Source organism: Mus caroli, unplaced genomic scaffold, assembly GCF_978045245.1.
Source record: "Mus caroli unplaced genomic scaffold, Mus_caroli_1 scaffold_11, whole genome shotgun sequence".
Lineage (NCBI taxonomy): Eukaryota > Metazoa > Chordata > Mammalia > Rodentia > Muridae > Mus > Mus caroli.
This window is the reverse complement of record NW_028227266.1, coordinates 121,696,014-121,720,170: the sequence shown is the minus strand read 5'-3', so window position 1 is coordinate 121,720,170 and position 24,157 is coordinate 121,696,014. Positions and strand designations below refer to the sequence as shown.

Sequence of the window (24,157 nt, the reverse complement as noted above, 5' to 3'; positions counted from 1 at the left end):
TACACCTGCATTAGACTCTTTCCTTGTTTCCCTCCCATACCCATTTCTTGAGAAATCAATCATTTTACATTGTTTAGATCTGGAAATCCCCTATTCCCCACTTCTGCTTTCCCTCCTGAGGGCCTATAAAAACTAGGACCCGGGCTGGTGAGATGGCTCAGCGGTTAAGAGCACTGATTGCTCTTCCAGAGGTCCTGAGTTCAAATCCCAGCAACCACATGGTGGCTCATAACCACCCATAATGAGATCTGAAGACAGCTACAGGGTACTTACATATAATAAATAAATAAAATCTTAAAAAAAACAAAACAAAAACAAAAAACTAGGACCCCTTTCCCCTTGGGGTCAACTCCTCTACCCCTGCATGGGATATGAGTCATCCCCAGAGCTCTGGCTTTCCCTGAATAAAGCCTCGTGTGGTTTGCATCAAGCTTGGTCTCTCATGAGTTCTTGGGGGTCTGCTATTATCCCTAGGCCTGAGGGAGGGGCTCCTCTCAGAGTATTTCAATTTAAGCTAACATATAGCTTTAATTTTAAATTATGTATTTGTCCTCTGACCCAGAGACTAATGCATATGCATATTTGTATGTGTGTTATGGTACTAAATGCTAATAGGTTGAAAGCAACCATGTACAATAAATGCCTGCCATAAATGCTAGAAACAGCATAGTTATTGTTAAGTGAATGTTTGCTTTTCTTAGTGTTTCTGGGTCAGATGAAGTCAGTAATGTTTAATCCTGTGTAAAACTGTAAAATCTCTCTCATTTTTTTTCTCCATGTGGTGTTGTATATGCTGCCCCATAAAAGAGAGAGCAAAGCCCTTAGAAACATACATGAAAGACAGACAGATTCACAAGACAGCATTCAAGCAGACTTTACAACAACAGACAGGAGGGAGATGGAAGACATAGGGAGAAGTAAAGAATTCTCACTCTTGGTTATACTTCTCCAAGGCTTTGATATTTTTTTTTTTCTTAATGTGACACTGATGCATTTGGGGTATTCAGAGGTTATTACTAATGTGTTTAAATTGACAAAAAATTTCTTTGAAATTCTCTTTTTGTTTTCTCCTAAGTAGAGCAGGTTGAGCATGTTTTCTGAAGAGGATTGGCAGTCTATACTGGACTCTCTATATGTGTCTGCCCCTGGTTATGCTGTCCCTTTTATCTACAATAAACTTTCTCCACCATATTTAAGAGCAGTCATGTTCTTTTCCCCTTTTTATTTTTATTTAAAAATTTTTTTCATTCAGCACCACTTGCCACATGACAGACATGAATGAGGCTTGAAGAGTTTGGGCTACCCCAGGTCAGAAGCAGCTTGCGTTGCACCTAGGCTCAAGTAGAGTCTAGACAGATGCTCGTAGGCAGGGTCTTGTTTTGATGACGACAAGGACACGAAGAGGTGTGCGGTAAGTGGTGACTGGGTCTGCGTTAAATATATACTAACCTGCCATGTTCCTGCCTGGTTACATGGTTATGTTCTGGAAGAGAAGCCATGTAGTAGACTGTCATAAAGCAGAAGCTATGGGAAGCAAAGGCAGTGCCAGGCTGACCTCCAGGTTGCAACCATCCTGCATAGAAACAAAGAGGCCCAGAGAAGTGGAGTGTGGTTCCCAGGAGGAATCAGGCCTGGCCAGATGGAATGCCTCTCATAACAAAGACCAGGTTGCTAGGACACCAGGACACCCAGCTTCTAACACAAGCTGTCCCTACAGACTCGCCACCCAAGAACCTCCCAGTATTCCTACAGGTCAGCCCCGTGGGCCTGAGAGGCTGGAGTGGAGTGTATGGCAAGAAGGAGGCTCCTTGGCCTGTGCAAACAGAGGCTCAGAGAATGCAGTCAAAATCTTGCTGGTTGGCCTGGGTGATACAAGTAGAGTACCTTGAAGCTACTCAAGGCAATAGCTGCTGTTTCCACTCTGAAGAAAGCAAAGCCATTGCCAAGCTCTCGGGAAAGTTTATAGCCCTTCTTGCACCTGCTCCAGGGCAGCATTCACATACTTCCTGAACCTCCTGTTGCTGTGAGAACAATTGCTGACTTATTTATTGTTATTATAAGTCTTGAACTCCTGATCCTCCTGCCTCCACCTCAAAGTGCTGAGACACAACTGTGCCATGTCTGGCTCTCCCTCACTTTTATTGATAGCTGTTTTTGTTGTAATGTTGGAGTCTCAGAGACAGCAATGTTGCAAGGCAAAAAAGCTCTATTACAGCCAGGCCAACTTGCTCTTCATGGGAGTAAGAGAAGAAAGTGGCCCTCAGCTGCAGCAGAGGGAATCTTTTATAGGGTTTTCATGACTTTTGTAAGCAAGCAAGGCCTAATACAAAAGTGGAACTTTGGTGGTTGGCATTTAACACAAACACATTGTCAAAAAATTGTGGTTTACCAGTTTCAAAAAGCTCTGCTTCTCAAATCACATTGACCTAGTTCTCAGAAGGTCTTTGTGGTCTGTTGATTTGAAAAACAGTTTGAGCAATAGAAACACAAATCTCATTTTACTTAAAAAATACAAATATCAAGATCATGGAAGCAAGACAAAAGGAAAAAGGAAGGCCCTCTTATTTTTAGTAGATGAAGTAAATTATTCAACTCATTATGAAAAACTCATACTGATGGCAGAAATGGAAGCTTTTAACACTTTCCTTCTCATGGCTTCTACTTAGCTCCTTACATGTTTAAGTTCGTAACAGTAAGTTAATCCTTCTCTTGTTTAGACGATTATGGGGAGCCAACAAGAGAAGACCACTCAGCCGTACTTTATAACCAAATGAATGTCTTGATTCCAGTTGCTGGGACGATACTCAGGTATTTGGGACCCAAATGTAGCCTGAGTGTTTAGAGCAAGGGGTTTTTAAAGGCGAAACTACATCTTGTAATCTTGTTTGGCAGCTTTTGCACAAGCAGGTAGTTTAATAGAAGCTAAGATAAATTAGCCTGGGCATCTTGAACTCAGATTCCTAGAATAGAGTTGGGTAATTTTCCAGAGAACTTTCCATCACAGATACAAAATTTTATTTAAACCTAAAATGACCTTACCAAGAACACAAGATGGAGGGAGGAACCTTTGCACTGCCTTCCCATCACACCTGCGTCTCCATCTCTGAATCAGAGCAAAATGGCACTTGTAGGGCTCAAGTGCTGAGACTGAGCCACCTAGAGAGTGCATGGAGAAAAGGCTCTGTAAGGTCCACAACACAATTATGCTTGGAACCTGTCTTAGGGTTTTACTACTGTGAAGAGACACCATGACCAAGGCAACTCTTATAAGGACAACATTTCATTGGGGCTGGCTTACACATTCAGAGGTTCAGTCCATTATCATCAAGGCAGGAAGCATGACAGCATCCAGGCAAGCATGGTGTAGGAGGAACTGAGAGTTCTATATCTTTATCTGAAGGCTGCTAGTAGAAGACTGACTTCCAGGCAGCTAGGATAAGGGTCTTAAAGCTCAAGCCCACAGTGACACACCTACTCCAACAAGGTCACACCTCCAAATAGTGCCACTTCCTGGGCCAAGAATGTTTAAATCATGACATTCTACTCCTTGGCCCCATAGGCTTGTTCAAACACATGAGTCTATGGGGACCATATCTAGCCATAGAATAATTGAAAAAGTACATTTAGTCCAACTTCCAAAGACCCCTTAGACTATAGCAGCATCAACAGTGTTAAAAAAGTCCAAAGTTCGAAGTTTCTTCTGAGATCCATCCAATCACTTAACTGTAATCCCTGAATCAAGACAGGAGACCAGCTGGGAAAACTCCAGACTTTGTATCTCCATGTCTGATGTCAAAGCAGTTTTCAGATCTTTGTTGACTGCAACAAACTTCTTTTCCTGGGCTGGTTCCACTCCCTGTTCATAGCTTTTCATAACCCACAGCTTTGGAATCTCAAACATCTTGGGCTCTCCAAGGCAACTTCAATTTCACAGCTTCTTGTTGCAATGTCTAGGATCCACACATGATCTTTTGGGTTTCTTCAAAGGGTTTTCATCACATCTCCAGCTCTGCTCTCAGTAGTACTCTAAGCTCAGGTTGATCTACTCCTCTGCTGCTGCTGTTCTTGGTGATCATCCCATGGTACTAGCATCTCCAATATGTGTGTGTGTGGGGGGGGGGGGTTGCTGTAACTAGGCTTCACCAATAACCTCTCATAGGCTCTCTTCATGGTGCCAAGCCTCAACTCTTTTGCATGACCCTTCAGTCCTAGGCTGTCAACTACAACTGAGTCTTCATCTTCCATGGCCTCTCACAGTGCCAGACCTCAGCTGCTCTTCATGACCTCTTTAGGCCTTCAAAACCAGTACCACCTGGGTTCTTGGCAGAACCAAGAACAGCTGTAGCACGAGGTACAACCTTGGCTATCTCTGGAACACAGCTTCTTTGTGCTCTCAGAAGATTTCACCTCAGTGATGCTCTGAGAATGCACTGAGATGCTCAGTGATGATCTCTTCTTAAACACCTCTAATTTCTTAGCTCTAGCTAACCAGCATCAGTTGTCCCAGTAGTATCTTCTATTCTGGTCCCTAAAGCCAGAGCCACATGGCCGAAGCTGATGACTTCTGCTGCTTGCAGGAGCTGGAGCATGGTCCCCTTGTTCTATTACATTGTCACTAGCTTTCTGTTTTCCAATTCCTTAACTGCCTAAGCTTGACTGTCCTAGATCTTCCTCTGTAGATTGACCTTGAATTTAGAGATCTGGATGCCTGTCTCCTGGGATTAAAGGTGCGTACCACCATGCCAGAATCTAAATTTAGATGGGTAGGATCTTGCCCTGAAGTCCCACTCCCTTAATCTGCTCTCTCCTAGAACACAGGATTCAGCTCCATTTCACTTCCTGGTGCCCCTTTGATACTCGAGCCATATATATTATATTTTTCCTTTCCAACCTTGCTATGCTTGTACAAAATGCTCTTCATGAGACTTAATCAGAGAACAAAGTCTGCTGGGCTTCTTTGAGACTTCCTTTGTCAATGTAATTAGCATAAATCCCTTTACCTTAGCCTCAGGTAGACTCTTCAGACAAGGGCAAAAAGCAGCCAAATTCTTCACCAAAATACCACAAAAACACTCTCTAGGCTGCATACTGAAATTCTTCTCCTCTGAAACCCCTTGGGCTAGGTCTGCAAGGTTCAAATTACTCATAGCAACAAAGTCTTCCATTTTCCTACTAGGTTAGCTCATTAAGCCACATTTAAAGCATTCCACTGCTTTCCAAATCCACATTGTTCCAAACAAAAGCATGGTCAGGCCTATCACAACAATATCCCAGTCTCTGGTACCAACATCTGTCTTAGTGTTTTACTGCTGTGAAAAAAACCATGACCAAGACAACTCTTATAAGGACAACTTAATTGGGGCTGGCTTACAGGTTCAGAGGTTCTGTCTATTATCATCAAGGCAGGAAAATGGCAGTATCCAAGCAGGTATGGGCAGGAGGAGCTGAGAGTTCTACATCTTCATCTGAAGGCTGCTAGTGGAAGACTGACTTCCAGGCAGCTAGGATAAGGGTCTTAAAGCTCACACCCACAATGACACACCTACTCCAACAAGGCCACACCTCCAAATAGTGCTACTCCCTAGGCAAAGCATATTCAAACTATGACAGAACCCCTTTTGCCATGTAAGGAACTTAGTTACAGGTTCCAAATGCATGGCCTTTTTTTTTTTTTTTTTATGTGCCACTTTGCTGATTATACATGAGCATGTCTTATAAAATTTAGCAAAAGCAATGTGGAGAGGGGTGTGATGGAAGGGTTTTCCTTGAACTCACTATGTAGTCCAGGCTGTTCTCAACTCCAAACTCAGCCCTTTGAATCCTGGGATTGTGGGCATGTCCATGACACGCTGTTTCTGTCTTCGCTCTGTGCCCTATTTTTCATGTTTTAAGCTACAGTCATTTAATCATTGTTGCTTTCCTTCTAAAAGGAACTTAAGGAATGGTGAACAACCTGTTCAAAGAATATAACAGTTTATTGTGTAAAAAATATTAGAAATTTAATCATTTACCTTCCATTTAAATTCCTAGCATACATACATAGATAACTGAATTGGGTCAGAAAAATAGGTAAAATATGCTTAGTATACAGTCTTCCTTCATTCTTGGGATCGGCACCAGAAAGTGCAGTGAACACTGAGTATATGCTTGGAGTCCTAGTATAAAATAGGATGGTATTTACATCCAGTGTGTTCTCATCTTCTTGAATACTTAAAGTCATCTCTAAAGCACAGTGTAATGTACAGTGTAAAGCACAGTGTAATGCTGTGGAGCCCAGGAAGTAACAAGAAAATGTCTGTATATTTTCAGTACATCCATACATCTTATTTAGGTTTCTATTGCTGTGATAAAACACAATAACCAAAAGTAACTTGGAAAGGAAAGGATTTATTTCAGCTTACAACTTTCAGGTCACACCCCATCACTAAGGGAAGTCAGTGCAGAAACTGAAAGACCCCCATTTCCAGGGAGACCCTCGCTCAAGTCCCGGGATGAGCCGATGCCCCAGTAACTCGAGAGAAAGTGTTCTTGATGCAATATCGCATGAGGTTTATTTGGGAATCAGCACGCTGAGGCCGAGCTCATAACTGCACAGGGACAGAGGAGATGGACCCCCAGCAGTTGCAGTTGAGGGTTTTAAAAGAATAAACTGCAAAGTGAGGGGAGGATAAGACCACAAAGAATGGGGAAGCTGAGTAAACATCATAAGAATGGGGATGACGAATTACAGCTCATCTCTCACGGAAAGGTTACAGGCTATCTTTGGCAAACATTCTTGGTCCCTTACACAATGAGTCAGGCGCCTGGGTGGGTCACCCAGTGGTCATCATTCTTTCAGGCTGAAGGCGAAAGAACAAAGAACTCCATGCTGGGCTTTGTTTCTAGGGGTCTAAGAAACACATTGAGTTGGGGGTCTTACAAAACTCAAGGCAGGAACCTCGAAGTAGAGGTCATGGAGGAATGTCAGTACCCCAGAACCCTTCTATATCATTAATTAAGGAAAAGAATCTGGGCATGGTGGCTCACACCTTTAATTCCAGCCCTTGGGAGGAAGAGGCACGTGGATCTGAGAGTTGGAGGCTAGTCTGATCTACACAGTGAGCTCCAGGACAGCCAGGGATAACACAGAGAGACCATGTCTCAGAAAAAAAAAATATCAGAAAAGACTATTCAAAAGTTAAGAGCAGCTTTCACCTGGGTCACATGATCCCGTTTTCTCCGTTTTAGATATGTCTAGGAGTCAGCTTGAACAGGAGAAGAAATCTCTAGATTCTTTTGTCTGGGTAAACGAGATCACTGGAGAAATCACCTTTCCTCCAGGGGAGGAGACCACACCTGCAACCTCTGGAGAGAAGCGTTGGGCAAGGTCGGGGTCTCTGCGAGTGAGCATGCCCTGCGCTGCAGCTGTTCACAGACCTGCTTCTCCAGTGAACCCCGAGGCTGCAGGCAGAGGCCCGGGGACAGGAAGCTTGCTTCTACCCAACCTGTCCCTGCCCCAAGCCCTGTCCCCATCAGGGGGCTCTCTGTCGACACAGCACCACTTGGGAGCGTCCCCTCCTCTGGCAGCCAGCCCTTCTCTGCCCTGGGCCCTGTCCTGCAAGCTAAGGAACATGCTGACAAGAAATAACCGGTTTTCCTTTTGAGCTAGGAAGTGCCAAGGGAGCGGTCGCCCGCCTACACCTGCAGAGTTCTATGAAGGTCCCAACAGCTCCACCCTCAGAAGCACAAGTTTACAGGAATCCGAAAAAAATCTGCTTTCAGATCCAATACAAACTTTTCTGAGATTTTTTTCAGATTGCCTTCTACGGCTTTCTTTACCTCCTCAGCTGTCTTGACACTTTGAGGGTGAATACCGCAGTTTTGGTGCTGGAGTCAAATCATCTGTGGGACAGAAGCAGGCCTTGGGTGGGATGAGAACAGGCCAGGGTGAGTGGGACCCACTCGCTGGACACTGGGCACACTTGGGAGTGGAAAGGGGCTGAAACCTGTTTTTCGGGTTAGCACTCCACAAGCTTCAGGCCTGTGCTTATATTGTCCCTACTTTCTTCCAGTTCAAGCCTAGGACAAGCCCTCCTGCTGTCAGAGTTCCTTGAAAGGTGGTCACCTCAGTCTTTCACGAACATTCTCACTATGTAGACCAGGCCACCTGACTCTGCCTCCCAGTGCCGGGATTTCCAGCTTTTAGTAATGTTTTAATTTAATGTGCATGCATGTTTTGACTGGATGTCTATCTGGATGCCATTGCTCTTAACCACTGAGCCATCTCTCCAGCCCGACCATGCGTTTTTTTGACCACACCTTCCTGTGCCTCTTGTGATGAAGACTCTGGACAAGGGAGCATTGTGGAGGCTGGCATCTGGCTTGGTTCGTTATTACCTGCTGCTTGCAGATGTCAGCTGTCATTGTTTGCTGCTAGAAATGGAGAGAGGCTGCCAGTGATCAGCACTGGAAGACCTCCTCCTACCAGAGCAGAAGGATCCCAGTCAACTATTGGCAGCATGCCCAGCCATCTGCCAATACCATCTGCCAACACCATAGCGCCCATTCCCACTCCCAGGGTGGCTTCAATTGGCCGCAAATACAACCTGTATAAAATTAGGAAAACTTCTGGGGAGGGTACCCAGCTAGGAAGAGCTTTAGGTTTTCTAACAAGCACACGAGACACATGCTCGGATCTGTGTATGGGTCTGTAGAGACATTAAAGGCTTTGGGGAGATATCAGACCCGTTACATTGCTTCTTGACTGGATGCTGCTGTGTTTTACAAGGTGTCCACACAGACTGAAAACTCTCCTCCAAAGGAAATAGGTAATTACATAGAGACAAAGGGCCAACAATGAAAGGAGGGTTCTTACCCTGTAACAATTGGGCTGCAACCACTTGGAGCTCCTAGTGACCCACAAAACTTTACATAAAAGGCCAGTCTCGAGGCAAACAATACTGTAATGTAACACTCTGGGCTAGAGACTGAGGCAGGTCTGCCTTTGATGCCTGTGATCAAGTGACTGCACACCAACCACAGTGTCAGGCTCCTTTGGAGGCCATTTGTACCAGAGACTTCACCTGCACCCTCTGTGGTGGAGACAGGACATACATCTGCAATGAAGTCCAAAGGATCACGTCTAATAACGTCCTACCACTACAGTCATGAAACTCAACGGCTGGAAATCCTGGAAAGCAGCTGTGTGGTGGCCAAGGCTTACTTTATTATGTAACAATTAGTTCTGAGACAAATCCAATACAACACACATTACAGCAGATTCCATGTTAGCTGATATTAGACACGGTACAATCCAAGCAATTTTCTAATAAATGTCATGTTTGACAGCCCCCACCCCCCAGACAGGGTTACTCTGTGTTTAACATCCCCGGTTGTCCTGAAACTCACTTTATAGACCAGGCTGGCCTTAAACCCACAGAGATCCACCTGCCTCTGCTTCCCAAGAGCTGGGATTAAAGATGTGTGCCACCAAATCTACTTAGGGACTGTTTCTTATAGAGTATTTACAGCAAGATTTGTCACATTAGCATGGGTCAAAAGCCACAATGGCACGTACAATCCTTTTATAAGCCATTTCTTATTTTGAACATACATTTGAACTGTTTAAATTGATGTTTCATAAAAATCCAAAACATGAAAAACTGATTTTAGCATCTCCTTTGTTCTAATGTACTGTGGGTCTACTCTGAACAGAGAGCAGGCCTCTCTGTGCAGGAGACAGCTGAGCACACAGGAGGCCATGCTTCACCTGAGAACGAGACATAGCACAGGGCTCTGCCTGGGCCAGAGCTGAAGAAGTGAAGAAAGCTTTTTAAGGAGCTTCAGGCTAAGTTATAATCCTACATCTTACTCATCGTGAGGATGCCTGTGTCCACCAAGTATATGCTCCACTGATACTTTAATTGGTAGAAGAAATCATGTATTTAAGTTCTCTGTTACTGATGCTTTAGTTAACTAGTATCAGACAATGTTAATAGTATATATTCAAGAGGGTTTTTAAAAAATTTTTTTCTCTTAAGCAAAATTTGGTTATTTAACTTTTAATTTGGTTATTTAACTTTTGCTACTTGCCAGTCATCTGTCTTGAATAACTGTCTATTACTGGCTACAAAGTGTGTGTGTCTATACCATGTAACTATGAAGGTGCACATTCAACTGTGTTGCGTGTAAAAATGGAGTCCCAGTCCTAAAGAGCTATACTGAGCAAGACCAACTTACATACACTCACGTTTATTCTATAAAAATATATGACTCTTACAGATCCTTCTATTGCATATCTTTAAAATAGTCTTTTTTTCTTCTAGTATCTTTTGCCTAGCCATCAGCGTCATAAGTCTAGGGGATAAAACCTTTTAAAAGCAAGTTTCTTAGCATAAAATCACTAAAAAGAAAACCCTCCCCACTTTTATAGCAGCAGTTAGACACTTTGTTCTAACATGTAAATACTAATGTTATATCAAACTGAATTTAAATAAATTCAACAGTTTTTCATTTCTTCAGAAAATAAAACAGATATCTGTGTTACTTCATGGCTTCTCCTTTCTTCCAGTTCCACGGGATGCACAGGTCTCCATCTTGCATAACCGAATAGAAATGTGAGACGCAGAGGTGCATCCCATGCAGATATGGCAGCGATTGTTCAAGAAGTCTCTTACAGCAATCCACCATCTGTCTGCTGGAAATGCTGGGCTCTTTATACAACTTCTCCAGAGAAAACTGCTTTGTTGAAGCCTGTATCAATTCATTTTCCATAACTTTTAACCTATTAAATAAAAAAGCTACCATAAGTTATTACTAAATAGAAGACAGAATATAAACACATTCTTAAGTGTTGGGGTGGGTGATGGTACACTCTATAAGACGGTCATGTGAAAAAGACATGTCAAGAGTTCCCCTGAGCCCAGTGCTGGATGGTTTATTTTTACTCTTCAAGTATTTAGTCAGTCTTTTTAGCAGCACAGAGGTAAAAATAATACACAACTTTTTCCTAATTTTCAAAAATTCATTATTTTTAATGTTTTGGGTGTTTTATCTACATGCATGTCTGTGGACCACCTATGTGCTTGGTACCCTCAGACAACAGAAGAAAGTAATGACATCCTGGAATGAGAGTTACAGACGGTTGTGAACCACCATTTGTGCACTAGAAATCAAAGGTGAGTCCTCTGGAAGAGCAGTCAGTGAGCACTAAGCCATCGTTCCAAACAAACAATATATAGCTTAAAAAGCTTTTATATACCTCCCTCAGCCACTGCTAGAGCCTAAATGAAAGAACTGACTGTCTGTCTATCCTTCCATCCCTCCATCCATCCCTCCCTCTATGCATCCCTCCATGCATCCATCCTCCCTCCCCTCCCTCCCTCCCTGGGATGCTGAAATCAGGCTGTGCTGCCCTAAGCTGCTCATCGCCTCTCACTCATTTGTCTGAACCTGCTGTCCATCTGTCTGCCCATTCTGTCATATGGACTCACTCCTACCCTTTCTCCTCTACACTGGACACAACTCTACAGCTTCAAACCTGTGAGAAGGAAACCACTGGCTGTCAAGTGGTTCAAAGTACAAACAACATGGAAACAGGACTACTTGTGAACTATAACCACTTAAACAGCACTAGAGAGATGGCTCAGTCCTTTTGAGCACTTGTGGCTCTTCCAGAGATGCTAGTTCAAACCCCAGCACCCACATGGTGGCTCACGACTGCCTGTAACTGCAGCTTCGGGGGTCCATTTGCCCTCTTTGGTCCCCACCGATACCAATAGACATGACACCTACACGTGAATAAAATAGCTAAAATGCAGGCAATGCTCTCTGTTGGCCTCGTGCATCAAGTGGGTCCTGAGCCTCCTGGAGGCGGGCAGCACTTACTTCTCCCTTCTTGTCATGTTTTCTCTTGCCTGCTGGGCTTTGGTTCTCATGAAGGACTGCAGGCTTGCTGGATCCGAGAGGGCTGGGATATCAAAATGCCCGAGTTCATGCAAGCTTGGTGCATACCTGTCACTGAAATGGAGCATGTATTAATGTATTAAGGGAAATAAAATATCACCACCTCCAAAGACAATACTTTTTTTTTTTTTTTTTGGTTTTTTGAGACAGGGTTTCTCTGTGTAGCCCTGGCTGTCCTGGAACTCACTTTGTAGACCAGGCTGTCCTGGAACTCAGAAATCCACCTGCCTCTACCTCTGAGTGCTGGGATTAAAGGCGTACACCACCACTGCCCAGCTTAATACTTTTTTAAAATTGCAAGTGACTGAAAAGTAATCATCAAAATACACCTTAAGCCGGGCGTGGTGGCTCACGCCTTTAACCCCAGCACTTGGGAGGCAGAGGCAGGTGGATCTCTTGAGTTTGAGACCAGCCTGATCTACAAAGCTAGGATCAGGTTCCAGGAAAGTCAGGGCTACACAGAGAACTCATGTCTCAGAAAAAACGAAAACAAAACAAGAGAGAGAGAGAGAGAGAAAGAGAGAGAGAGAGAGAGAGAGAGAGAGCGAGCACAATACTGATGATGAGGACCCAGAACACAGGCACACTGTTCTCTGTGACAAACAGCAGCATGCAGGTAAAGAGCACAAGAGTGCCGGGCGTGGTGGCGCACGCCTTTAATCCCAGCACTCGGGAGGCAGAGGCAGGCGGATTTCTGAGTTCGCGGCCAGCCTGGTCTACAAAGTGAGTGCCAGGACAGCCAGGGCTACACAGAGAAACCCTGTCTCGAAAAACCAAAAAAAAAAAAAAAGAGCACATGAGTGCGCGCGCTCGCTCGCTAACATCTCATGTTTCTATATGACTGACTTCACTGATGAGGGGGCATATCTTCAAAGAATGTTCTAGAGAGCCACTCTTCAGTCTGCTAGTTTGGTTTTTGATATATGCAGAACAGCACTATGAACACAATTCTTTTCACAAGTAGGTGACACACATTTGTTTTGTTTTTGAGATGCAGTTATATTGTTTAGCTCAGGCTGGCCTTGAATTTACAAGGTGATCCTCCTGCTTCTGCCTCTTGAGTACTGGGATTAAAGTTGTGCACTACATGCCAGGCCTCCATTTAAAAAAAGCCATATAAAATTATACATATTATATACAATACATATATAATATGTATAATTTCATATAAAGCCATACATAAAATTTGTTATATGTTAATATATAAATAGTATGTAACACATTATATAGTTTTATATACTTATATAAATAGCCAATATATATTATAAAATGATTGTATTTAAATAAATATTATATATTTATGTATAATTATAATATATAGCCATATTACATATAATTGTGTAAAATTATATAAAATCATATATAATCATATTTTATATGGCAGATATATAATTATATAAGGTTATATATTATTTATAGTCATATAACTAAATAATAACTATATAATATTACTAACTAAATAATATAGTATGTTATATATAAGTATACAAATTATCTAACATATATAATATATAATTTATATACTATATAAAAGTATACTCATAAAAATATACATTCTACATATAATAACGTATTATTATATGTTTGATATATAATATATATGTGTGTGTGTGTGTGTGTGTGTGTGTGTGTGTGTGTGTTTCAGTCTTTATATGCGAGTGTAGTGCCTGAGGGGGTCAAAGGCAGTGGATGTCTGGAGCTGGCATTATAGGTGGTTGTGAGCTGCCTGTTATCAGCGCTGGAAAACTGAACTTGAATCCCCTACAAAAGGAGTATCTACTCTTAACGACTCATTTATTTTATTTGATTAATTTACAAGAATCACACAATGAAACAAAAAACACCTCAAAGTACTGAACCGCACACATCCCATCCAGTTCAGATACTCACCTGCTAAGGACCATCTGCAAGCCCCTCAGACTCTGGGGGTGGGGGTGGGGCTGGGGCGGCACCCTGCTTCTCAGCAGCTGGTTGTAGAAGGTGTGGAGGAGGGAGTAGTACTGATCAAGTGTGAGCGCTGGCTGCAGCTCTTCCATATAAACCACTTGGACTCCCCCTAGAAGATTGCTTATTTGGGCTTCTAAGGCTGACATTCTCCTCTGAAGGTCAAAATAACTTGGCAAGCTTTCAAAAAGCTATAGTATTGAAAGAGAGGGGGGGGGGAAATATTCAGCTTTATATCACTATAACTTTAAGAGTCCAATAAATGAGAATTAAAAAAAAATTTATGTTAATGTTTTTCTTTTTTTGACAAGATTTCATTGTGTAGTCCTGTCCTCAAATTTGGAGGATCTCCTGCCTCTGCCTCCTGAGTGCTGTGATTAAAGGGACGTGCTACCACTGCCTGACTAAATGAGACAGTTTTAAAAATTATTTTTGTAGATGGAATGTTCAAGTAAAATACAGTAAAAAAAGACAATATAATCCTGGAAATACTGATATTGAAAACCAACTATCAGTCTGGGTGGTCTTGGACAGGAAGTGAGAGGAGGCTTCAGAGAAAGAGAAAGCCCAAGGAAAAGTCAGCCCTAGGCACTGGCAGCCATAGGCTTAGGTGTATCCACATCCTACGCATTCCGTAAACATTAAACTCATGTCAAATTCAACTGGCAAGCACAACAAGCATTACTGGGCACCTACTATGTGGTGCCAGACTGGGCACCCACTGTGTGGTGCCAGCCACAATCTGCACATGCAGGGTGTAAGAGCCTGTCCGTATTTGCTGAAGCTCACTCTAGAGTCAAGAAAACAAAGCAAGACTGCGTGCTCCAGTGCTGCCCAAGGTTGCCCAGTCAAAGCCAGGCTTACACAATGGCTGCCAAGACTTCACCAAAGTAGACTAGGATTTAGAGACATAGATGTAAGATGATTTGGGGCAGGGGGGAGAGGGGGAGAGATCATGTCCAAAAGCAACAAGTATGGCATGCTTCTCGGCGAGAGGAAAGGCTGAGGGGAGGGAGGAAGTCGGGTCAGAGGACCTTGTCCTGGGTTACTTATGCATATGTAGTAAGTACATCCAGGGGCTTTGAGAACTGTAGATTCAAACAGTGTGCACTGCATTTCTGTAACAGGAAGACAGTGCATGTCTCTGAATGTGAGTGCAGACACACTAGTGAGGCTATAAGCACTCTGTCAACTCTTGTGTGCTTTGTTTACACTGTCTTTTCACAAGTGCAGATCACCATTCGGCACTGAGCAGTGTTCCACCACAGCATCTGCCACATGACCTGTTAGTGGCCAGATAACATAAGGGGGCCTTGTCCTCATTTCTGAGCAGGCCTTACACTCGAGTACATGAGGACTTCCTCTGCTCTTGGACACTACGAATATTTATGGGTCAGTTTCTACATGACAGTTTTTCATTTTCCAGCATAAACGCCCAACAGTTGGGTCACATGCCAAGTTCATTTAAGTTCATTCAGTTCTTTTAGATGCTGTGTTTCTTGCAGAGTATCTGCCACTTGATTCATGTCAGCAGTGTAGGACAGCCTTCCTCGGCATCCTCATCATCACTGTGTGCTGCCATTTCCACTCAGCAGTTCTGGTCAGCATGGGGTTGGGTAACACTAACTTTTATTCGCCTGTAGAAACTGTTGTCTTGGAGGTGTACTGCTTCAGTCTCTAACCTAGGCTGAGGCCTGGAAACTTCTCACCTCTGTACAATCTAATCTAGGCCTAGAATGTCTTTAGCTTCTGAGACTTTCTCATCCTTTCTTCTATTTGAACTCTATCTGGCTGGCTCAACTCAGCTATTCTGGTTTAAATTCATCTCTGAGCAGACTAATTCAATTTGGCTTCTCTTGAATTGCTGTGCTTGGCCTCAAACTAACTCTTAACAATCTGTTCTAATCTTATGGCTGCTTCTTATTCTCTGGTTCTTTCTGTCTTCACTTGTGTCTAGCTTGTTCTCTCTTCAATCTGTCTCTGTAAAACTCCCTTCCTCTCCTCTCCCTCCTTCTCTCTCTCTCTATCTGCACTGCCCCTTAAATAGCTTTTCTTTCCTCTCTCTTATCATGAGAGTTGGGCTGATCCTATTCTATCAAATCTTTCTCTGATTCATCACTCTTTCTGCCACTCAATTAGACATCACTTTCAAACATGGGAGGTTCCTTCTATAAACTAACTTTACCTTCACAGTTTGGGATTAAAAGTGTATACTAAGAGCAAGTCTGTATTTCAGCCAGAGGGATTGATGGGGTGTGCAAAGGCTGAGCTACATCATAACTAGAAACAGCTTTTTTTTCAGTAAATACCACAGTCTCAGGGTTCCAGTGTGACTGACTATCCTGCAACAGCCCTCACGCATGCTGCAAGCACCCCAGCTCAGGCCACACCCCCGCTCTGCATGAGTTTGTCAGCTGCACACTCTCTTAGGTAACATGTCTTTGGCACATTTTCTTTCTTTCTTTTTTTTTTTTTTTAAACTCCTAGTGTTAAGAGTTCTTATACACTAATATTTTGGAAGGAGTTACAGAGACAAAGTTTAGACCTGAGATGAAAGGATGGACCATCTAGAGACTGCTGTATCCAGGGATCCACCCCATAATCAGCTTCCAAACGCTGACACCATTGCATTCACTAGCAAGATTTTGCTGAAAGGACCCAGATATAGCTGTCTCTTGTGAGACTATGCCGGGGCCTGGCAAACACAGAAGTGGATGCTCACAGTCAGCTAGTGGATGGATCACAGGGCCCCCAATGGAGGAAGCTGGAGAAAGTACCCAAGGAGCTGAAGGGATCCGAAACCCTATGGGTGGAACAACATTATGAACTAACCAGTACCCCGGAGCTCTTGACTCTAGCTGCATATGTATCAAAAGATGGCCTAGTCGGCCATCACTGGAAAGAGAGGCCCATTGGACATGCAAACTTTATATGCCCCAGTACAGGGGAACGCCAGGGACAAAATAATGGGAATGGGTGGGTAGGGAAGTGGGGGGGAGGGTATGGGGGACTTTTGGGATAGCAAAATGTAATTGAGGAAAAGATCTAATAAAAAATATTAAAAAAAAAGAGTTCTTAATACATTCTAGATACAAAATACCTATTTAATATGTGGTTTGAAATACAAAGGAAAAATTATTATCATTTGGTTTTTCAAGACAGGGTTTTTCTGTGTAGCCCTGGTTGTCCTAGAACTCCTCTTTTTAGACCAGGCTGGCCTTGAACTCAAGAGAGATCTGACTGCTTCTGTCTCCAGAGTGCTGGAATTCAAGGCATGTGTCACTAAGCTTGGTTAAAAATGTATTTTATTTTATTTTATGTTTATGAGTGTTTTGTTTGCATGTGTATCTCTATAACCCATTAGTGCCTAGTACCCTTGAGTCCCCTGGGACTAGAGTTACAGATGGTTGTAAACTGACATGTGGGTGCTGAGAATCAAACTTGGGTCCTCTGGAAGAGCACCCAGTGTTTTTAACTACTGAGCTATCTCTCCAGTTCCTTTACCAAGTATTTTATTTGAATAGATCACCAAAGATGACAGATATGGGCTGGTAAAATAGCTCAGTGGGTAAGAGCACTGACTGCTCTTCCAAAGGTCCTGAGTTCAAATCCCAGAAACCACATGGTGGCTTACATCCATCTGTAATGAGATATGACACCCTCTTCTGGTGCATCTGAAGACAGCTACAGTGTACTTATAAATAATAATAAATAAATTTTAAAAATATAAAAAGATTACAGATATGAAGATAGAAAATAAAAACAAAGATATTTGCCAGTGGTGGCACATGAATCTCCTAGCGCTCGGGAGGTGGGGGCAGGGGCAGGGGCAGGGGCAGGGGCAGAGGATTTCTGTATATTCAAGGTCAGTGTGGTCTACAGAGTGAGTTCCAAGGCAACCAGGACTACACAGAGAAATTCTGTCTTGCAAAACAAAAACAAAAACCAAAACAAACAAAAAAACCACTATAAAAACACTATCACCAACATTTTTCATTTAATGCAAATTAAACTTCACTCGTGACATCATCATACACCTATTAGGGTGTCATAATTAAGGCCCTTGGTCTTGCGAAGATTATATGCCCCAGTATAGGGGAATGCCAGGGCCAGGAAGCGGGAGTGGGTGGGTTGGGGAGCAGGGGGAGGGGGGAGGGTATAGGGGATTTTCTAAGAGGAAACTAGGAAAGGGGGTAGCATTTGAAATGTAAATGAAGAAATATCTAGTAAAAAATGAATAAATAAATATCCTTACAAAGAAAAATTTTTTTCATCAAAATTGAAAATATGACTATCTTTGAAATGATCAAATGATATGGTCCAACAATATTACTCCAGGAATTTATCCATGAGATGAAAACTGTATTTCCCATGTTTGTATATAGCAGGCATAGTGGCTTATACCTGTAATTCCAAGACATTGGAGGCTGAGGCAGGAGGATTGCCACAAATTTCAGTTGAGTTTAATTTATATAGTCCAGCCAGGGCTATATAATGAGACTCTTTCTAAACAAAACAGAACAACAAAAAACAAAAAAAGAAAACCAAACTAAACAAAAATGTTCACATCAGGGACCAGAGAGGCAGCACTTGTTCTTGTAGAGGAGGTGGGTTCGATTCCCAGCACACATAGTGGTTCACAACTGTCTGTAACACCAGCGTCAGAGGATCGATCCCACACCTTATTCTGTCCTCCTCATGCACGAGGCACATTCATGGTGCATAGACATACATACACATAAAATAAATCTAAATATAAAATTTAACAATGAAAAAAAAAATGTTCACATCAGCTTTATTTGAGGGCCTGTGAGGTGATCTAAGCAAAAGCACAGACTCAAGTGTGAGGATCTGAGCCCAATCCCAGGGGCCCAGGGCAGGGAAGAGAACAACTACTTCAGCCTGTCCTCTGACTGCTGTGTGTACACGTGTAGACATACACATGAGTTAAAAAATGGAAAAGAAAGCTTTCTTCACCTTCAAGTACTAGTTACATATTACTAGACTGGAAAACTGGAGCTATGCTTTCAAATGCTGCAGTCTGCTGACAACAGTGCTGTTTCGCATGAAAGTACACAAAGGCAAGTCACAAAGGTCTGCTTGCTTTTGGCTCTTCCTCACCCTTGTCCAGTGGTGGTGGACATCCATGGTTCCCAGCATCACGTGGCCCAGTGCACTCATACCGGAGCGGTCTGTGAATACAACCGTGCATCCTGATGATAAAACACAAACCCTTGGTTATAGCCAAGAGTATTCGACCTTATAACACTGTGCAAATAATTACTTAAACTTAGTGTAAACACTCAGGACTAAATCCAGTAGATCCTAGAGGCTTCTATTATGTTTCTGCTTCTTTAAAGGAACAGATTTGAGCTGGAGAGATGGCTCAGTGGTTAAAAGCACTGACTACTCTTCCAGAGGTCCTGAGTTCAATTCCCAGCAACCACATGGTAGCTCACAATGGGATCTGATGCCCTCTTCTGGTGAAGACTGTGACAGTATACACATATACAATCAATCAATCAATCTTAAAGGAACAGATTTAAACATTAAAATTTTTTTTTTCAAGACAGGGTTTTTCTGTGTAGCCCTGGTTGTTCATGAACGCAGAGATCTGCCTGCCTCTCTCGTCCTCCTGAATGCTGGGATTGAAGGTGTGTGAGTGCTATCCCTTTTAAGAATTTAACTCTGATAAAGTCAGTTAGCCACTACAATGTTACAGAGCATACATATGTGAAAGAGAGTGAACAACGGTTACCTTTCACATTCTGAAGTGGCTCCAGATTCTGCTGTGCTAGGCGGCTGAGACTGTGCAGCTGGCTGCAGCGATGGGCAACTCCCCAGCCTCTCTGCCACCTAAGTCAACAGACACAACTACATTAACAGCAGTGCCTTGGAGGATGAACAGGCTCTCACCCCAACTGCCTACTTCTTGAGAAGGTCAACAGCTGCTTCCTGAAGCAGACACGCATCATGCTTTAACTGATCTTACAGTTCCAAGATGGTCATTATCTCTTACATTTTTAAAAAAAAATCATTCATATTATTCTTATTGCTGTGTGTGTGGTGGTGGGGGCTTATACCACTGCAGTGTCAGAGGACACTGTCAGGAGTTGGTTCTCTCCTTCCACAGTAGGATCTAAGGACAGAACTCAAGTTGTTAAGCTTGCATAGTAAACACTTTTACCCACTAAACCATCTCTCCAGCTCCACCCACACCCTCCTTAAGCCTCCATGATCTCTTTATGTAGCTACCTGACCCTGAGGTGAGGTTCCTGGGTATTACAGATGTGTGCTACTGTACTATCCTTGGTATTAGGTGATTTTTAAACTTTTAAGATTTATTACTGTGTGAGCATGAGGTGTATATGTGTGCACATGTCTATGTTTACAGAGGCCAGAGGACAACTGTGTGGAATCAAGTCTTTCCTTCCCCCTTTATGTGGGACCTGGGAGGTGGAATTCAGGTCATCATGCTTGGTGACAGGTGCCTTCAACCACTGAGCCATCTTGCCAGCCCCAAGAAATACTGGATTTTTAAATAAAGCAACCAAAAAAAAAAAAAAAAAAAAGGAACATGAATTATCAGGTGTTGTGATTTGAATAAGACTGGCCCCACAGGTTCACAGATTTGAATCTCTATCCACCAGGGACTGGCACTATTTGAAAGGATTAGGTGTGGCCTTGTTGGAAGAAGTGGGGCACTGGGCATGGCTTTGAGTTTCAAGCCCATGCCAGGCTCAGTGTCTCTTTCTACGTGCCAATCATGGTGCAGAACTATCAGCTACTGTTTGAGAGTTTTCCTGCATGCTGCCATGCTTCCTTCCATGATAATAATGAACTAAACCTCTGAAACTGTAAGCAAGCCCCCAGTTAAATTCAAGAGTTGCCTTGGTCATGGTGTCTCTTCATAGCAATAGAACAGTGACTAAGACACAGGAGTAAAAGCATTGTTGCCATGTCAATGTACTGCAAAGACTTAAAAAAATATGTTGTTTATATTTTAAAATAAGAGGATGGGGTGTGGAGTAGAGCATGACGCTAGCGCATAGACTTTGAACATGTACCTGAGCTACATTCATTCCTGCATATTTGAATGTGTACACAAGTGTGGAGGTCTGAATGAGACTGGCCTCCACAGGCTCATGTGTTTAAATGGTTGTTCACTAATTGGTGGAACTATATGAGAAGGATTAGGAGATGTGGCCTTGTTGGAAAAAGTGTGTCACTGGGGATGAGCTTCCGGGTTTAAAAAGCCCAAGATCTCTCTCCCTCATGGTTGTTGTCTCAACATCTATGCTCTCAGCTATTGTTTTAATGACATACCTATCTGTCTCTTGACTTACCCTCTGAAACAGCTCCCAGTTAGATGCTTTCTTTTGTAAACTGCCTTGGTCATGGTGTCTCTTCATAGGAATAAGCCAGTGTCTGGGACAGATAGGGCATTTTCTTTAGTACCTGATGTCTGAAAGCTGCAGAAGCTCAGACAGCTCATTCTTCAGGCGATCCAGCTCCTTCCGAAGTGGCAGACTGTTCCTCAGCTTCTTCACAGCACCTTTCCCATTGCTACCTAACCAGGACCTAGACCCAAAACAGAAGACAGACCTTACCTTTCCACCAGTACCACACACACACACACACACACACACACACACACACACACACGGCCTTGGATAGGGATCCGAGGCAGAACACATGCCTACAACAAGTGAGGCCTTAGCTCTCTCCCCTGGACTGCAAACCAAACCAAACCAAACCAAACCAACCACCAGTCCCAAACACACACCTTAAAGTAATCCTCTGTTAAGCTGAATTTTCGGTCTTTTTTTTTTTTTTTGGACACAGGATTTCTCTATGCAACAGAGCCCTGGCTGTCCTAGAATTTGTTCTGTAGACCAGGCTATCCTCGAACTCAGAGATCTGCCTGCCTCTTCCTCTCAAGTGCTGATTAAAGGCGTGTGCCACCATTGCCTGACTCAGAACTTTACTTCTAACAATCCTACTTCAAGAGGCTGCCTACTCTTGTTGAATCATGTTACTGTTATGGCAACTTCTTTAAGTATTGCAAAAAATTAAATTTTAATCAGACCAAATTTATCACTAGGCTTTAGAGATGAAACAACTATGAAGAATGTGAAGATTCTTCACATTCCAGTCCAGTACCCAGCTGAGGTACTGATTCATCTTCATCAAACTCAATAAAATAGGCTCAGTAGAAAAGATGTTCTCTTATTCTTATTTCTTACAATATTTTCTTCAATAACACAAGGAGAAAAATGTTAAAGATTGTTTTAAGGATTAGAAAGGGGTAGCTGTCAGAAGATGTACTGAAGGCATCCAAAGCCCTTCCTTGATGATGTCACTTGCTGTGCTAAGAACAGCTAGACACAGGCACACTTTTTATTGCCTGCAGTCTTTGGAAGTCTAGAGAAAGAAGATACTTGGATGGACTCCTGGGGAGGGGAGCTGAAAAGGCAGTGTATTCATTGTCTGTCTCTGTCTCTGTCTCTCTCTCTCTCTCCCTCCCTCCTTTCCTCCCTCCCTCCCTCTGTGTTTGTTTGTGTGTTCACAGAATGAGAAGGTGGCTGAGCCAAGGGAAGCATCTCAGAGCAGAGTGGGAGGGACCCAAGCATGCCTGTGCAAGAGAAAGCCCCAGCAGCTGAAAGAGCTTAAAGAGTGAACAGAGCACTCACACAGTTCCTCACAGGGGATACCTGAAGAAGCATGGGACAGAGAGCTTAAATGTGCCTAACAAAGCCAGCTCTGACAGAAGAAGGTGCTTCCATCAATCATTTTGGATGTGAGCTAAAGCATTAAGATGCATTCAGTTTAAAACTTGCAAAACAATGAAATCATTATATATTTATCAAATAAATACTTATCCCAGATATCCAATATGTTGGAGTGCTGGGAATATAGGGGTGACAAAGTCTTCATGTAAAAGAAGACTTACTAAAAGGAGAACCAAGTGTCACAAAAAGATAGCAGGGGCTGGTGAGATGGCTCAGTGGGTAAGAGCACCTGACTGTTCTTCTAAAGGTTCTGAGTTCAAATCCCAGCAACCACATGGTGGCTCACAACCATCCGTAAGGAGATCTGACTCCCTCTTCTGGAGTGTCTGAAGACAGCTACAGTGTACTTACATATAGTAAATAAATACATTAAAAAAAAAAAGATAGCGAGGACTCATAAATGAATTTCGGCTGGACGGCTCTGTACAACGGGTAATGTGGACCTGAACCTGTGGTGTGTGGGTAAGAAGGGAGTGTGTGCTGACCACGCAAATTCACCTACAGAAGATCCAGAACATACAGCTCAGGTGGTTCTGCAGAGGGGAGGCCTAGGGTGTGATAAAAGAGAAGAGGGGAGACCATGAGGGCTCTGCAAGGCAGGATGGGGAAGTGAGGCCTTACTGCTAGGGAAATGTGCTCAGTATTGTTTGATTCACTACTTGGCATATCAATTAATCCTGCTCATATCCCCTTTTAAGAATTCTGAGTTCAAACTGAGCATAGTGGTGCACACCTTTAATTCCAGTACATGGGATACAGAAGCAGGCTGATCTCTGTGAGTTCAAGGCCAGCTTGGTCTACATAGTGAGTTTTGGAATTGGCACGCATTTTTAATTTCAATACTCTGCAGGGCAAGGCAGCTGGATCTCTGGAAGTTCAAGGCTGGCCTGGACTACACAATGAGTTTTAGCCTAGCCACTGATAATTAGTGAGACCGTGTCAAAACCAAAACAAAAGTACAGGGACCACAGACTTACTGTCGACTCTGAGGCCCAGTCTATACTGCGGTCCACTTTTAGGACTCTTTCTCTTACAGTACTACCCTCTCTCGTGAGTGGCCTGGACCTTCTGCCATAAAATTACACTTGCTTAAAGCTAAACTCAAACTCTATAAGGCCTTCTACTGGGTTCATGTAAGTCCCTGAGAGATCAGCGTTCAATCATCTAAAGGGCTCCTTGTAATGCTAAGCATCTATCACAATGCTAAGTCATTATTTATTTCATCCTTGAAGGTGGGAAAGATTCTATTTAGCTAATGACAAATTCACCATCATGACATGACAAATATCTACTGATAACTAGACTGATTAATAGTGATCAATTTCCCTGATGTTATTTCCTGAAACAGTAGTTTATAAAGCTGTTCTCCTTAGGGGTACAGGAGTCTGAATGGAAAACAAAGCAGGCGCTGAGGAGAGTGGGGATTCACAGCAAGGTGGCTCACAAGACAAAGGCAAACTCGGAAGTACATGCTAATG

The 24,157-nt window shown here is 43.0% G+C and overlaps 2 protein-coding genes across 8 annotated transcripts in view; one reads left to right on the top strand and one right to left on the bottom strand.

Moving 5' to 3' along the window:
* Positions 1–1,700: 1,700 nt before the first annotated feature.
* On the top strand, positions 1,701–8,099 carry C9H3orf86 (chromosome 9 C3orf86 homolog). The gene is made up of 3 exons (XM_085828216.1): positions 1,701–1,752; positions 2,718–2,808; positions 7,228–8,099. Exon 3 carries the CDS (start codon positions 7,230–7,232, stop codon positions 7,641–7,643), a length of 414 nt encoding a protein of 137 aa, XP_085684342.1. The 5' UTR covers positions 1,701–1,752; positions 2,718–2,808; positions 7,228–7,229; the 3' UTR covers positions 7,644–8,099.
* A 1,084-nt stretch (positions 8,100–9,183) lies between these two features.
* Tcaim (T cell activation inhibitor, mitochondrial) overlaps positions 9,184–24,157 on the bottom strand; it is a 37,044-nt gene continuing 22,070 nt past the window's right edge. For all 7 annotated transcript variants that reach the window (XM_021172945.3, XM_021172944.3, XM_085828213.1 and 4 more), the window contains 6 exons: positions 21,346–21,468; positions 19,646–19,743; positions 19,009–19,100; positions 13,834–14,078; positions 11,866–11,997; positions 9,184–10,762 (listed from right to left, as the gene is read on the bottom strand). In XM_021172945.3, coding sequence (XP_021028604.1) covers positions 10,522–10,762; positions 11,866–11,997; positions 13,834–14,078; positions 19,009–19,100; positions 19,646–19,743; positions 21,346–21,468 — 931 coding nt within the window. In that variant the 3' untranslated portion in view covers positions 9,184–10,521. The remainder of the gene's footprint in view (positions 10,763–11,865; positions 11,998–13,833; positions 14,079–19,008; positions 19,101–19,645; positions 19,744–21,345; positions 21,469–24,157) is intronic.

What these genes read in the sequence shown, in the direction of transcription:
- C9H3orf86 (XM_085828216.1), top strand. Translation starts at nt 7,230, where the DNA reads ATGTCTAGGAGTCAGCTTGAACAGGAGAAGAAATCTCTAGATTCTTTT.